Genomic DNA, 14,961 nt, shown 5'->3' on the forward strand with positions numbered 1-14,961 from the left:
ATGCTTTCCAGGCCAATTCATTTGCCCATCTAACTCTTCTTCACCAACGACTCCGTACGTAATGCCCCTAGAACTGGCTCATAGAAGCGACGCTGTAATTGGTGGCTCGGGCGCGGTGAGCGGGATGTAGCGTGGTCAGCGGCCGCTCGATGTTGGGAATGATGGGGCTGCGGCGGTCCTCATCGTAGTCGTGCGGCTGTTGAGGTGTGTATCCACGCTCCATGTCCGGAATCGGATGGCTGATCTCAGGCCGGCCGTTGTTGTCGTTTCTGCCCCAGGGAGTCATTTGTGTCAGGCGCTTGAACTTGGATGGCTTCTCCTCGCGGACGGAGTTGCTGCGGAACGAGTACCCGTCAACGCTCTTGGCCGAAGCGAGAGAGCCATCGGCGCGGAAGTTTCGGGAGTTGAGGTCACCATCGCGGAAGACGATGGCGGAAATGATGTTGAAGAAGCCAAAGGTAATGGCCAGGATGCCCGAGGCAAGAATGAGACGCCAAAGCGGAAGGCCAAGAGTCTCGGCAGAGAAGGCGGGTTCGGAGGTGTTAGCGAGGACCTGGCAACCCATGACAATCATGGCAATACCCAGCCAGCTGAGGCCATGGTTGAGTGAGAGGACAGGCCAGTTGCGCTGAAAGTACCCCTCGAAGACCGGGAGCTCGGAGATGATGAGGAAAACTGCAATGCAGAAGGTGAAGAAGTGAGAGACAGAGTCGAAAAAGGCAAAGTTGCCCTTGAGGATGGACATGACGATCATGACCCAGCTAGAGGCGCAAACAGCCGACAGGCCAATGATGTTGAAGGCGCGGAAGACGTTCAGAACCACATGGCTCGAGCCGGCGAGACGTTGGTTTTCGGCGATGTTGAACATCCTGACGGTCTTTTTGACGATCGGGACGTCGCAAATGTTGACTGGCATGGTTAGTGGTGTGTCGAGACCGCGAGGGTGTGAATATATCTATACGTACGAGAGGCCGGACCCTGGCTGTCGATAGCTGTTTGTGAGTTTGTCGGTGACGAGAGCCGCGGCGTAGCAAAACAGTCGAGTCAATCAGACTGAGAAATCCAAGATATTGTGACTAGTGATCTGTCGCAAGATTGTCGAGAGAATGTGAGATGATTATGAGGCTGATGGACAATTTTTCTGGAAACCAGTCCAGAGGGTGCGTTGATATAGGGAGAGTGGTGTGGTGCAACGGAGAGCTTCACACAGAGTTGTGGGTAGAAGAGAGGAAAGACTGAACGTGAACAGGATTAGTTGAGACCCAAGAACAGGATTGTCCACAGCTGTTCAATGGGGAAGGAGGGGTGAGGAAGCGCCTGCCAAAGGACCGGTGGGTGAAGTCGATATCAAAGGAAGGAGGGACGGGGAGTTCCTTCCTTTAATACGGACAAGGACTTGTTGCTCCGAGTGCCTGGCCTTTTTTGTTAAGCTCTGGGAAAGATTGGGTGACAGCATAAGAAAAACTAATACAGAGCAGAAACAGTGTATTGTTCCTCCTGCGCGTCACTAGAAATTTCTTATTTGAACGGGAACACAAGAGCAAAGTCAAGTCAGGTAGGGCAGGTATGGTTTGACCGAGGGTGCCTGCCCGGTGGCCCTCCCTATTCGCCGTTTCGAAATGCAAGTAAAAGTTTCGCGCAGCCATCAACCAATCGATTCAGCAGCGCGAAGGGACCCTCAGGGCCGGGATGCGTCGGTGGGGGGTGGTCGATGAGGAGGGATGAGGAGACCTCCAAGGGTTCTCTCACGAACGGCTTAGACGATCTAGCATTTCCTCCTCCATCTCTACTTTCTCTCTCTCTTTCTCTCTCGCATCCCAGCAGCGGCACGAAGCACGACCAGGATTATGGGATGGGAACACCACGCTTGTGGGCATGTGGGCAGGCACTAGAGCAGTGGAGGTGGCGGCGGCGTGAGGACAAGATGCCTTGCTTTGCTGTACCTGCGGTTGAGGTTCCAGACGTTGCCGTGCTCCTGCGAGCAGACGTGGTTTCAATGAGGTCCCCTGGTCGAGCACTCGCAGTACCAGCTGAACCGCAATGTCCAAGGCGTCTAGGCGGGTGACTTTCGTCCGGGCCTCTGCTTTTCATCTTACGGGTCGGGCAGCGGGGGCCTGCAGCATGTGCGTGAGCCCAGCCCATACTCGAGCCAGAGCTACTGATGGCCTGTGAACGTACAGCTTTGTTGAAGATCCCCCGGGCTGATCAAGAGCGAAGACGAGACGAAGCAGGGCCCCGGGAAGCAGAGACCATGGGTGTGGCATGAGTGGCGTGGGCCGCTTTCATCCAATCGTGCACTGAAAGTCACTGGCCACCATCGTTGCCATCATGGACCAGTCACAGACGGCTGGCGGGGCCCGTAAAGAATAGCAAGCGAACATATGAAGGGGGGCGCTTCGAGGTGGGATGAGGCGATAGACCAGGCCAGAGGGAGGCAAAAAGACAGGGCCTGGGAGCGAGGCCAACGGTGTAGACATGGATACAGAGATAGCAGAAGTAACGTGAATAGGGGTGGGCTGCAGTTGAGAAGTTGCAAACAGATAGAACTAGTGCATGGCAATGGGTTGAAGGAACATGGTATGTTCTCAGTTGTTGGCGACGAAGACGGATTGATTGGATGACGGGCGACCAGACTTCGTTTCATGCGAGTTTAGCAGAGACAGCCGCCGGCCGAATGTCAGGCACATGGACCCGCTGGGCGACCCCTGCAGGCGCCAGAACTGCCGATAGGCTGCCAGTTGAGAGGGCATTGAAGTGTGAGCGGCAAAGCAGCCCCTGCCGTGCTGCAGCTGAGCCAACCGAGAACTGACGCTATTGTGTTGCTGTCCCGAGTGCGACGGACTTTCACAGCACCGGTTGGCAACCACCTCCGTACGATACGATACGGGATCCCCACTACAATACCGACAACCTCTAAGCCACTCCACCAAGCTGATGATGGCTTACATGGAGCATCCGCCTCACGAGGTTCGTGTGTGCAGACATATTCGGATGGTTGCTCGATTCACAATCAATCCTTTGGTTCATGAGAACAAAGTATGTGTGGCTGAAGGTAGCCCTGAGCTGAATATATTTCGTCTACAGCTCACTCATTATTGGTTCATGAGTCTGGCGGCTTGTCCCGAGGCATCACCGCGATGATGTCAATCACCCGAATGCCAATCCAATACCCTTGATTCCTTCATTGTTTCGGTTCCGTTCTTCTTCTTGGCAAGCTGAATGGTCGGCCCAAGCTCCCGACTCTGGCTCGTCACATATATGATACCTCACGGCCTGCGCAATGATCACGACGCACCTTCATCGCATGAAACCTGAGCATGAAACCGAAGGATTAGACATGCCCTGGATGGAAGAAGAATGACAAATTGGCCGTGCCTCAAGCGCCAGCAAATGCATCCAGAATTCCAGATGAAGTCGGCTCCGAGACCAGATTCCTTCTGCACCTGGCCCGCTGAGGTCGCCTAATAAGCGCCCGCTTGCGTTGCACCTCATTTCACGATGCCCATTTTTAGCTGTCAAACTCCACCTCGTCTCTTGTATGCTGCCACCTTCCGCGCTTCCACTTTCTTTTTCTCAACATGCCACAAGCAATTCCAGGCCATTTACACGGCCAGCCGCGTTCCATCCTCGCTTAATTACGGACACTGCGTAGAAGCGCCAGCACTGCGTAAATGGCCTTTTGCCGCGACCATGTGGCGCCAAAAAGGTCAGAAATTGAATCGTACTTCGGCGCGCCTGTCTTGAAACTGTGTGATGAACCGTTCAATTTCATTCCGAGAGTTTCTCACCGTCGCTTTGCCCAGTTGCTTACAGGACGCCTTTATGACAGCTCACCAAGCTCTAAATCCCCAGATGCAGAAGCTGTTGGTATGTTGAGTTATATGTTCAATACTTGGAATCGAACACGATTTAAGGTCGATCGTTCTGTTCATGTGCAAGAGTTGCATACGCAGCACAGCGAAACAAGAAGAGGTCACCATCACACAGAACAACGACGGACGTCAAAATGACATTGAACACAGTTTGAATTTGGCTCCCAGTGCTAGCGCCATCAACCTAGGGCTATGTTAATTAATGTACAGGGCGAGGCCAGTCTAAACACAACGCTAGAGTTAGATACCAAGGGTGAACTCGACGCCGACGTCAATATCACGAGCTTAAAATCCCAGTCAGCACAACTCATTTCAGACACATCACGGAGGCTGAAACAACTTACCCATCTTCACAACCTTGGACAGCTGTACGGCCTTCTCGGCGGCAGTCTGGAGGTCGTCGATGGAGAAGATCTTCATGCCGGAGTTGTTGATGATCTCGTGGGCGGCCTCCATGTTGGTGCCCTGCAGACGGGCAATGATGGGGATCTTGAGGTTAAGCTCCTTAACGGTGTTGATGAGACCGTGGGCGATCAGGTCGCAGCGGACGATACCACCGAAGATGTTGACGAAGATGGCAGTGACCTTGGGGTCGCTGGTGATGAGCTCAAAAGCCTCCTTGATGGCAGCGGGGGTGGCACCACCACCGACGTCGAGGAAGTTGGCCGGGGCGCCCTTGTTGAGCTTGATGATGTCCATGGTGGCCATGGCCAGGCCGGCACCGTTGACGAGGCAGCCGATGTCACCGTCGAGCTTGATGAAGTTCAGGCCGGACTGGGCGGCGCGGACCTCGTCGGCGTCCTCCTGGGTGGTGTCGCGCCAGGTGAAGATCTCCTTCTGGCGGTAGTCGGCGTTGTCGTCGAAGCCAAACTTGGCATCCATGCACAGAACCTTGTGGTCAGAGGTCTCGGAGAGGGGGTTGATCTCAATCTGGGTGGCGTCCTTCTCGACAAAGATCTTGTAGAGCTTCTGGATGGTGTCCTTGGCATCCTCGATGCACTGCTCGGAGAAGCCGAGCTTAACGGCGATGTCGTGGGCAATCTCATCGGTGACACCCTTGTTGATGTCAATGTTGGTGGTGATGATGGCCTCGGGGTTCTCCTTGGCGACAGTCTCGATATCCATACCGCCCTGGGAGGAGGAAACGATAACAGGGGCCTGGGTGGCGCGGTCCATCAGGATAGCGAGGTAGAACTCGCGACGAGCGAACTTGCGCTCGCAGATGTAGACGGAGCTGCAGAGGCGGCCGCCAGCGCCGGTCTGCTTGGTGATGAGCTTGTGACCGATCATCTGCTCAGCGAACATCTCGGCCTCGTGAGCCGAGTAGATGACGCGAACACCGCCCTTCAGGCCGTTGTCGAAAGTACCCTTTCCACGTCCACCAGCGAGAACCTGGGCCTTGATAACCATGTCCTCACCACCAATCTCCTTCGCAATGGCCTTGGCCTCGGCGGCGGTCTTCGCATTGGAGCCCTTGGGAACACCGACTCCATACTATCGAGAATGCGACAGATGTTAGTTGATAGGGAGCTCCTGAAAACCTGGCTTGAGGAGAGTGGGGCGCAATCGCGGGACGTTTTACCTGGCGCAGGAGGTCGGCGGAGAGGTACTCGTGGATGCTCAGGTTTCTCCTTTGTTGCTGAGCAACACCGGGGAATCTGGCGGCGGGGGCAGCGAGCCTCGAGGGGATGGCGGAAGCCAAACGGCTACGTCCGAGCTTGAACATTGTCGAAGATGTGTATTGAAGCGTGTCGCGACGAGGGGTGAGGAAAAAGGAGAGGGGACCTTTTCGAAGAAATCGAAACCGTAGAGGGGAGAGGGTCCAAGTGGGAGAACGGAAAAGGCGCTTTCAGTGACGAAAGGGCCAAAAAGGGAAGACGAGGACCAAAAAGTCCAAGGCGGATGTAATGTGATGCAATCGGGGGCTTCACGGGAAAAGCGCTATCACAGCAATGCAGAAAACCAGAGGTGTGTCTGCTGGTCCGCGGGAATTCCCGGCCCCGACTGGCTGTTTTTCGCCCGGAACAAAGCTTCAACCGAAGCGAGACAGCTGTCCTGTCCTGCAAAGGGAACGCTGGACCGAGCACCCGGTAAAAGGATGCACCGCCGCTCAGATGGTGCAGCAGGTAGGTGGAATGGGACGCTTGCTTACCTAAGACGACCAAGATAAGGGACCTTTTAACGAAGTGCAATCTGCCAAAATCATCAGGTAGGAACCTTCCCCATGACGAAGGCGCCAAGAAGTCAAAGTTGTGATGTTTCTGTCCTTTACTACACCTCCTAAGCATTCCTGCATCTGAGTGGCATTGCATCAAGGGCCTGAAAGTAGCTGTGCTATGTGTACCAGGCCATAGAGACTTGATTCAAGCGATTAGATAAGAGATAGCAAACACCTTGAAGCGCAATTTGACTCGTTGGTTGTCATCCAATCCAAAACTGGGACTTCTGGTTCCTGCTTCCAGCCACAGCTCCTGGGCCGTGCACCGCCAAAACACGTGAGCTCGGCAGGACATGGGCTTGGGCAGGTATCTTAGGTTTTTGGCTGGCATTGTTGCACTCTGACGCCTCATTTGGCACGTCGACCACGTCCGAGTTCCCGCCAATTCCAACGACTTTCCTTCAACAACACCTTGCAAAGACGACCCTGATCGCTGACGACGCGAACATCCATCGAAAACGCCTTCATATTGGTTGACTTCCTGACAGAGTATCGCCGCAACGATACCCTCGTGATCGCCCAACTGCCAAAGCCACCCGCTCCGCGCCGTCGTCGCGACACTCCCCTACGTCCACATACATCACACAGAGACACCATTGCATACTTCAAGTGGATGCGATAGCTCCCGTCGGATGATGTTGTAGAGGTTACCGCGCCATCTGCTTGGATCTGGTTGGCTTGGTGCGGGGGATTGAGCAGGAGGAGGCCTGGACGTAAGAGTTGGAAACTGCACTTCGGCCCTCCCAGTTTAGGTTACCAGCGTCGTCTTTTTCCCATCAGAGCGACAGTGCTGTGCTTCTCAAATAACGGTGGTTCACTCGTCTTTCCAGTGCTCGCGGTGAAGGGCCGACAAGGACTAGAGGTGTTTCCTGTCGCTCCTTCGCTTTTCTGCGATTTCTGCTCGCTTTTGCTCGCGTGCTCTTGACAGATCAAAAACAATATCAAATCTCGCAACCCAAGGGGACTTTCTCAACAATGTCATACGAATCCTCCGCCGCCGAAGTGGCGGAAGATTACCGTCAGGCTCTTGAGGACCTGACTACCAACGTGCGCTTCGAAATTAGCAATCTTACGATGATTGCAAGAGAACAGACCGAACATGCACAGGTCATCTCTGAAGTGCTGCAGGACCACATCTTGAAGGTAGGTTCTTGCTCTCGACTGACGAGCCACCGTCCATCTGCATCGCTATTCAACATCTGACATATTCCCCAGGCCCCTGCACACAAGAAGCTGCCAGCCCTTTACGTCCTCGATTCGATTGTCAAGAATGTTGGAACTCCGTACACCCTCTTCTTCGGAGCAAAGCTATATCAAACGTTCATGGAAGCGTATGCCGCAGTCGACGGCCAAGTACGCCGCAAGATGGATGAGATGTTGCGCACATGGAAGGAACCGGTCCCCGGATCTCTGGACAAGCGTCCAGTCTTTGCTCCGGAAGTCACTCAGCCCATCGAGAGCGCGCTCATGAAAGCCCGGACTTCGGCTCTTCAAGCTCAACAAGGCCGCGGACGTGGACGACCTGGTGCGCCGTATCGCGAGACGCCCACGCCTCCGGGTGTGCGACCTGGATCGAATCACCAAGGACCCTACGGCCAGCCACCTCCTATGCAACAGCCGAATGGAAACCGACCTCCAAGTGCTCCGCTCCCACATCATCCACAAGTTGCGCCATACGCAGTACGTCAAATCGTTCGTTAGGTATTCGTAACTCATGCTGACTTCACTTACAGCCCCCGCCAGCATCGTATAGTGCTCAGCCGCCTTCAGCGGCCCCTGGTCCCTACCAGCCCCCTCCACAAATGCCACACGCTGGGCTTGCGGGTGCTCAGACTGGTGTGATAAGCAAAGATTCTCTGGGTCAAGATATCCAGAAGTTGATCGATGCGTCGAAGTTGGAGTTTGCGCAGAACCCACATGATCATAGTGTTCATCAAAGACTTAAGGCATTGTTGGATGTGCAGAACTTGCTCCAGCACCAGAACTTGCCTCAGGACCAATTGGTCCTTATAAAGAATCAAGTAGCCGATCTTGCTGTAAAAGTGAGGCCGTTCGCGGCCCAGGGTCATGCCCCTGCTGCTACGCCTGTCCCTCATCATCCACCGCCCGCTGCTGCGGCGCCTGTAGTACCGCCGTCCGGACCTCCTCAGCAGTCAGGAGGCGTGACACTTGACGCTCTCTTCGGCCAAGGGGCTCTTGCTGCTCTGTTGACCCGTCAGTCAGCTACACCACAAGCACCAACACCAACGCCGCCCCCGCCGTTCCCGAACATGGCGATCCGATCTCCTCCACCACAAAGAGCCGAGCCTCAACGGCAGAGTAGCGCTCCGCCCGCTACGGACCCTTTGGCCTTGCTTGCAGGATTGCGGCAAGCGGGATTGCTGTCAGGAGGTGCGCCAAGCGCTACGCCAACACCAGCACCGCCGGCTCCCGCGCCAATTCCCCCTCCGGGAATGCCTATGCTGCCGCCCGGCTTGTTGCCTCCGAACATTGCCAGCTTGCTAGCTGGCATGCCGCGACCTCCCATGCCGAATATGAACGCGAACCAGCTAGATGCCACAGCGCTCAAACAGCAGTAAGTTTTTCCCGTGACTATGATTGTCACTGTACTCACTCTTCTGTAGATACCAGCCGCATTTGATTGCGTCAATCTATGAGCAATTAGGACCGCAATGCACGCAATGTGGCAGACGATTCAAGACAGATGAGGAGGGCAGAAAGAAGAAGATGGCGCACATGGATTGGCATTTCAAAGCTCATCAACGGCTTGCAGAAGCAGAGAAGCGAGGCCAGCATCGTAGCTGGTATGTCGACAATAATGTATGTCTCTTGTCTGGTTTGAGGTGTGGCAGTATCTAACAGGTCACAGGACTGGCTCAAGTCACGAGAGGCAATCGATGTCGACCACCCGCCATCTACGGGCGATGCCTCGTCTAGCCCCGGCAAGGAAAAAAAGGAAGCCAAGCCCAAGTACATCCCTGTGCCAGATGCGTCAAGCAGAATCAACAGTGTCTGCCCTATATGTCAAGAAAAGTTCGAGAACAAGTGGCTGGACACGGCGCAGGAATGGGTTTGGCTGGATACAATTCTAGTCGGCAACCGGGCGTACCATTACAGCTGCCACGCGGAGGCAACACAAGCCCGGGGCAGCACCCCGACATACTCGAGGAGTACCCCCGAGCCGGTGCACCGCAAGCGGAAGGCGGAGGTAAGCAACGCACCACCAAGAAGATTTACCGGCCAACATTCGCTGACATCTATAGCAGGGTGACCACAAATCTCATCGAGGAAGAGTGAAGGCAGAGAACAGAAAATGGGAAACAGAACTCGATTACTAGCGATTGCATTGAACCAGTGGGAAGCGGCATATTGACAGGGCCTCGTGGGGCGGCGTCAGGTCATTCTGGGGAGGTCTAGAAGACACCATACCTGCATCTTGAACACACGAGGCACACTTTTTGGTGGCATTACGCGTTGCCAAGCGATAGTCGTTGACATTTAAGAAACAATTGATTGGAAGGCGGTGTGGGCGAATCGAAACACTTGTCACACAAGCAAAAACGCCAACGCATCCAACGATAGAGAATAAGAAAAAACGGGATCCATGAACTAAAGCCCGGGTGGAAGAGATGAGAGTCGATCGTGGGGGGATCGGCACATACGGAACAGCGGAGGTGCGGGCGCCAGGTGGGAAGACGCATTTGGGGTGGTGATTCTCGAAGCACCTCCGTTCGTCGGACTTGCCGGGCAGGGGATCGGCGGACGAGCTCCTTGGTATCGCGGCCAACCTACATGCTCGGCAAGGCTAGGCTATGGCTACATCGGCGGAGATAATGTTTATAGACGATGCGCAAGGGGGCAGAGACGAGGGCTGAGAAAGCATCCAAGACACACCGCAAATCCAGACGGGTGACAGCGCAGCGGGCATCAGGGGTTTGATGCTCACATGGCGCGCAGACACTTTTTTTCACGTATCGTGACAATTCGTGTTTATCGTGCTTCTCGGGAGGTCAGATATCACCTTGGCTTTAATAATGAAATGCCGAAAACATGTAAGATTCCGTGGAAACCGTGATGGCGATGACAAGCAACCTCTTCTATTGGCATCTCGAAGCCATGCAAAATGCAGTCGCGCCCCATGAAATTTCTCGACGCTTCTCCACATGAGCTCTTGTGATCATGGATTTTGCTGTTGCATCGCATCCCACGTCCCACTCCCCACAGTCTTGACTCTGCGCTAGTTGGGAGGAGGGTTGCAAGGGAACGCAGCGCGCATGTGTAGGAATCCTTGCATGACAACCCTTTTTCATTGTATTGCAGCGCGTGGGCGACTCCGATATGGTGCAGGTGCATGGAAATGTTGCCGGAGCGGGCTGGAACGCGGCCTGCTGCGATGCTCTCTTGCGGCTGGTTCCTGGCAATGTTTCCGACCTCGTGCTTGCTGACCCTGGCCGTTTAGATCGGTCACAAGAGGCACTCGCAGACTGGTGTGAACTTGGAGGGGGAACGGGAGAGAGAGACACAGGCGTTGGGCCACGATTGGGTCGCATGGAGGCGGAAAGGACGGAGAAGGAAATAGTATGGGGATAGTGCAGGATGGACTCGCTCAGCACCCCACGACGACGTCGATGGCAGTCGAGGAGCAGCACACTGGCAAGGTCGAAGGCACTGGTGGCTTGGGACGGGAGGCGGCGGATGGCAGCCGGACCATCCTTTTTGGGCCTCCCGACGTGGCGCCCTTGTCTCTTTTGTGTCTCGCCTTCTTTTTCCTTCTTTCGGGGCTTGGTGCCTCATTGTTTCCTTGCTGGCGTAAGGTATGCAGATCTCCGTGTGTAAGTACTGCTGTCTGACCGTCTATTGATAGAAGAAGCTGCTTTGCTATCTAGTGAGCCATTGGGTTGTTTGATTAGACCACAAAGTCTCCTACAAGCACGGTGTTCCACGTTGAAACCCATTGGGTTGGATTGGTCTGGTTCGGATGTTGAATGCTGAATGCTGTTACATAGGTAGTGTCCTTAGGATGTAAGTAAGGTAGTCAGTCAGTGGTGTAGATGCTAGGTAGCATTGGGGCCCAACGGGTGTGGTGGCGGTGACGGGAGACGGGACGAAATAACATTGAAATTCAAACAAAAGCAACATCATAATTGTGGAGGGAGCTCCCAAGTTCGTTTCTGAGCGAGCGAGCGAGCACTGAGTTGCCACACAACTCCCGTCACCACCTAGCCAAGTGTTTCTCCAGGTCTTGCTAAAATTAAAGTAGCCCGCCTGTTCATAGATGGTATCGCACCCCCTTCTGGAAGCATGTGGGGAATGCTGTCATTTGGCGGGGTTATGCTTCCTTTCATGGCCTTCGACTTTGCCTCTGGTTACCCAAAGAGCTCTGTTCTGGACTTGGTGTAGGGGTAGGCACTTGGGGCGAGACCAGAGCAACTGGGAGAGAGAAGGCGATGGATGAGCTCTCCCGGAAGCGCATGCAAGTTCTGGAGCATTAGGTTGGGGGCCTGGCCATCCAGGGACCTTCCCAGAAGTCGTGGCTGCTTCCCCGAGCCCCGGAAATCCCACGGTGTAACCCCCCTTGCTGTAGTCCAGCATCCAGCAGATTCGACGGGCAGAGCTGGCAATGGACTGGGCCCCTTGGTTGCTTGGCTCCCAACAGGCGGCTGGACACACCCCAAATTCAGTGGAGGTCAGGTTCAGGTTCCCGTTCCCCGAAGGTCCCTTGCGGCGCGGCTTGTGGTCGGTGCTGCGGGCTGGGTGGGTGCCCGCATATCGAAGTGGATGCCCCCTTCCACACCCCTCCATCCCATCGGTGTTGCCCCCGGTACGAGGGTGAGCCTGACCGGCCCCCGATAGCGCTTGGAATTGCAGCTGACACAGGCCGCGGATCCATCCCGAGCTTGCCATCATTTTTGGCGGTTTGGCTGCTTTGATTCTCTGTTTTCTGCCTGTCTGCGGGATTCTAGCTTGGCCCTCCTCCGCATCATGTACAATCGATGGCCTACAAATGCGCAGGGTAGCTCTTGTACCTTATTTACCCCACTCCATGGAGGGGCAAAAGGGGTCCAGGTCCTGGGCAGGCGGCGCAAGCACCAAGCTCAATCCCCGTCGTAGAAGTGTTGAAGGTGTGTCTCGTCTCCAGCCGCCCCTCCAGCTCGTGTTGAGGTCCAGCTCCCTTCTTAAGAAAGCTCCTCTTCACTCCTCTTTTTTCTCTGGGTGCCATTGATTAATGGACCTGGAGGATCCAAAACTTCTACTGCCTTCCCACTCGTGCTAAAATCTTTCACCAGTCGACAAAACAAACGAGACCCCAAAGTCTCACTTTCCCAACTTTGCACTACGTCATACAATACCGCGTGAATGGGTGAATATCTGCCACAGATGGAGTAAGTTTAATCTCTATGGTGTCTTTCTTCTTGCGAAGCTATCGATCGCGCTCACAACAATGCCCCGGTCCTTTGGGTTCACATCGGCTTGACAACAGAGCTTCAAGATGGCTAACAGTCCTCCTTCTAGGCCTCCCCAACTTCTCGTGAGTTGCCAACCAAGAGCTCATCAGCTTATTTCACCCTCGACACGAGCGCGGGCCACTGACTGAAGCAATCGACAGGATCATTACATCGGAATTGATGTGGGCACTGGCTCCGCCAGAGCTTGCATCATTGATGAGACCGGCGATATCAAGGCCCTGGCCACCGAGCCCATCAAGCTGTGGCAGCCAGAGACCGGATTCTACGTGAGTCTTCCCGATCCTCCTGTTGTATTCTCCAGCTTTACGACAGCCTCCACAACCGTAACAAAGTAAGCTGACCATCGGCAGGAACAATCGACCACAGACATCTGGGCATGCATTTGCCTCTGCGTTAAGCAGGTTCTCATCGACTCCTCGGTTGACCCTGCCAAGATCAAGGGAATCGGCTTCGATGCTACCTGCTCCCTCGCCGTCTTCAGAGACGACACCGATGTTCCCGTCCCTGTCACAGGCCCCGACTTCGATAACGCCGATGGCAACGACCGCAACGTCATCCTTTGGCTGGACCACCGTCCCGTCGAGGAGACGGAGAAGATCAACGCCACTGGCCACAACCTGCTCAAGTACGTCGGCGGCACCATGAGCATCGAGATGGAGATTCCCAAGGTGCTCTGGCTCAAGAACCACATGCCCAAGGAGCTCTTCGACCGCTGCAAGTTCTACGACCTCGCGGATGCCCTTACGCACATGGCCACCGGCAACGAGACGCGAAGCTTCTGCAGCACCGTTTGCAAGCAGGGCTACGTCCCTGTGGGTGTCGACGGCAGCGTCAAGGGCTGGCAGGAGGATTTCCTTACGACAATCGGTCTGGAAGACCTTTGCAACGACAACTTCAAGCGCATGGGCGGCGTCAACGGGGTGGTGAGCGCCGGTTCCCGTGGATCGAGGACATTTGGCTAACAAGAATCGCAGAACGGAAAGTACCAGAGTGCCGGCGAGCTCGTCGGAACTCTCAGCAAGAAGGCTGCCCGGGAGTTGGGACTTCCCGAGGGCATTGCCGTCGGTGGTGGTGTGATTGACGCGTACGCTGGATGGATCGGCACCGTCGGAGCCAAGGTCGAGCTCCCTCCTGATCATCTCGACGAGGAGGCGCCCAAGAACGACCTGTCCCAGGCTTTCCATAGGTTGGCGGCGGTTGCCGGAACATCCACGTGCCACCTAGCCATGTCCCGAGAAGCTGTGTTCGTGCCCGGCGTTTGGGGTCCTTATCGCGATGTGCTTCTGCCTGAGTTCTGGATGGCCGAAGGTGGTCAGTCCGCCACCGGCGAGCTCCTCCGTCACATTCTCGATATCCATCCCGCATACGTCGAGACTCAGGCGCTTGCCACGGCCGAGTCGAAGAACATTTACGACTTCCTGAACGCTCATCTGGAGTACATGCGAGAGAAGGCGAACGCTCCTTCCATCTCCTACCTAGGCCGCCACTTCTTCTTTTATGGCGACCTCTGGGGCAACAGATCACCCGTTGCCGACCCCAACATGAAGGGTGCCGTCATTGGCCTGAGCAGCGACAAGACGACAGACAACCTCGCGCTGTGGTACTACGCGACTATGGAGTTCATTGCCATGCAGACGCGTCAGATCGTCGAGTCGATGAACAACGCTGGTCACGTCCTCAACACCATCTTCATGTCCGGCAGCCAGTGCCAAAACCCGCTGCTCATGGATCTGATGGCCACCATCTGCGACATGCCCGTTCTCGTGCCCCGCTACGTCAACGCTGCCGTCGTCCACGGCGCCGCCATGCTGGGTGCCAAGGCGGCCACCGCGTCCGAGGACGGCACCACGGAGAACCTGTGGTCCATTATGGACCGCATGAGCAAGCCTGGCAAGCTCGTCAAGCCCGGCACTCTGAAGGGAGAGAAGTTCCTCTTCGACGCCAAGTACAAGGTCTTCCTCGAGCAGTGCAAGACACAGCAGGAGTACCGCAAGCAGGTTGATGTCGCTGTTGACCAGTGGCTGCAGAACTAAGACATTTTCTTTTTCACGGGCTGACGACGGATTGACGAGATAAAAAAGGGGAACGGAATCTTTCGGCGTGGGTTAGACGGTTTGGCTCAAGGGGTTTGGTTTGCGGCTTTCAGACCGTGGATTTCGGGCACTCTCTGGATGGATTGTTCGAGGGGTTCTCAACGATAATGATAATAGTCGTTCATTACGAACATAGAAGTTCTTCACACACAAAAGAGATTTTATACTGATCCGACGTGGAACCGTGCCTCGGTCGCATTGCAGCTCGCGAATGTTTTGAGGCGAAAAGCGAGGATGCTGCAGTGAAGCAGGGGTAGCTGCGGGTTTCGTTGCTGCACGTCCGCATCCGTAGCGAATACACGTGCCTGTGA

General features: G+C 55.1%; 4 protein-coding genes across 4 annotated transcripts; 2 read left to right on the top strand and 2 right to left on the bottom strand.

Annotated features, from left to right (window-relative positions):
* Window positions 1-67: 67 nt before the first annotated feature.
* On the bottom strand, window positions 68-916 carry GCG54_00003440 (uncharacterized protein; the record flags this gene model as incomplete). Its single annotated transcript, XM_045403513.1, has 1 exon — window positions 68-916. One exon carries the CDS (start codon window positions 914-916, stop codon window positions 68-70), a length of 849 nt encoding a protein of 282 aa, XP_045259701.1.
* Window positions 917-4,112: 3,196 nt separating this feature from the next.
* On the bottom strand, window positions 4,113-5,598 carry GCG54_00003441 (Succinate--CoA ligase [ADP-forming] subunit beta; the record flags this gene model as incomplete). The annotated part of the gene is made up of 3 exons (XM_045403514.1): window positions 4,113-4,156; window positions 4,217-5,366; window positions 5,455-5,598. 3 exons carry the CDS (start codon window positions 5,596-5,598, stop codon window positions 4,113-4,115), a joined length of 1,338 nt encoding a protein of 445 aa, XP_045259702.1.
* Window positions 5,599-7,065: 1,467 nt separating this feature from the next.
* GCG54_00003442 (uncharacterized protein) lies at window positions 7,066-9,428 on the top strand (the record flags this gene model as incomplete). The annotated part of the gene is made up of 6 exons (XM_045403515.1): window positions 7,066-7,233; window positions 7,306-7,770; window positions 7,824-8,665; window positions 8,715-8,910; window positions 8,960-9,298; window positions 9,354-9,428. 6 exons carry the CDS (start codon window positions 7,066-7,068, stop codon window positions 9,426-9,428), a joined length of 2,085 nt encoding a protein of 694 aa, XP_045259703.1.
* Window positions 9,429-12,580: 3,152 nt separating this feature from the next.
* GCG54_00003443 (putative sugar kinase) lies at window positions 12,581-14,590 on the top strand (the record flags this gene model as incomplete). Its single annotated transcript, XM_045403516.1, has 4 exons — window positions 12,581-12,619; window positions 12,698-12,823; window positions 12,908-13,480; window positions 13,532-14,590. The coding sequence occupies 4 exons, from the start codon at window positions 12,581-12,583 to the stop codon at window positions 14,588-14,590; spliced, it is 1,797 nt and encodes a 598-aa protein (XP_045259704.1).
* Between the last annotated feature and the right edge of the window lie 371 nt (window positions 14,591-14,961).

The sequence above is a fragment of the Colletotrichum gloeosporioides genome (genome assembly GCF_011800055.1).
Source record: "Colletotrichum gloeosporioides strain Lc1 chromosome Unknown consensus_74, whole genome shotgun sequence".
Lineage (NCBI taxonomy): Eukaryota > Fungi > Ascomycota > Sordariomycetes > Glomerellales > Glomerellaceae > Colletotrichum > Colletotrichum gloeosporioides.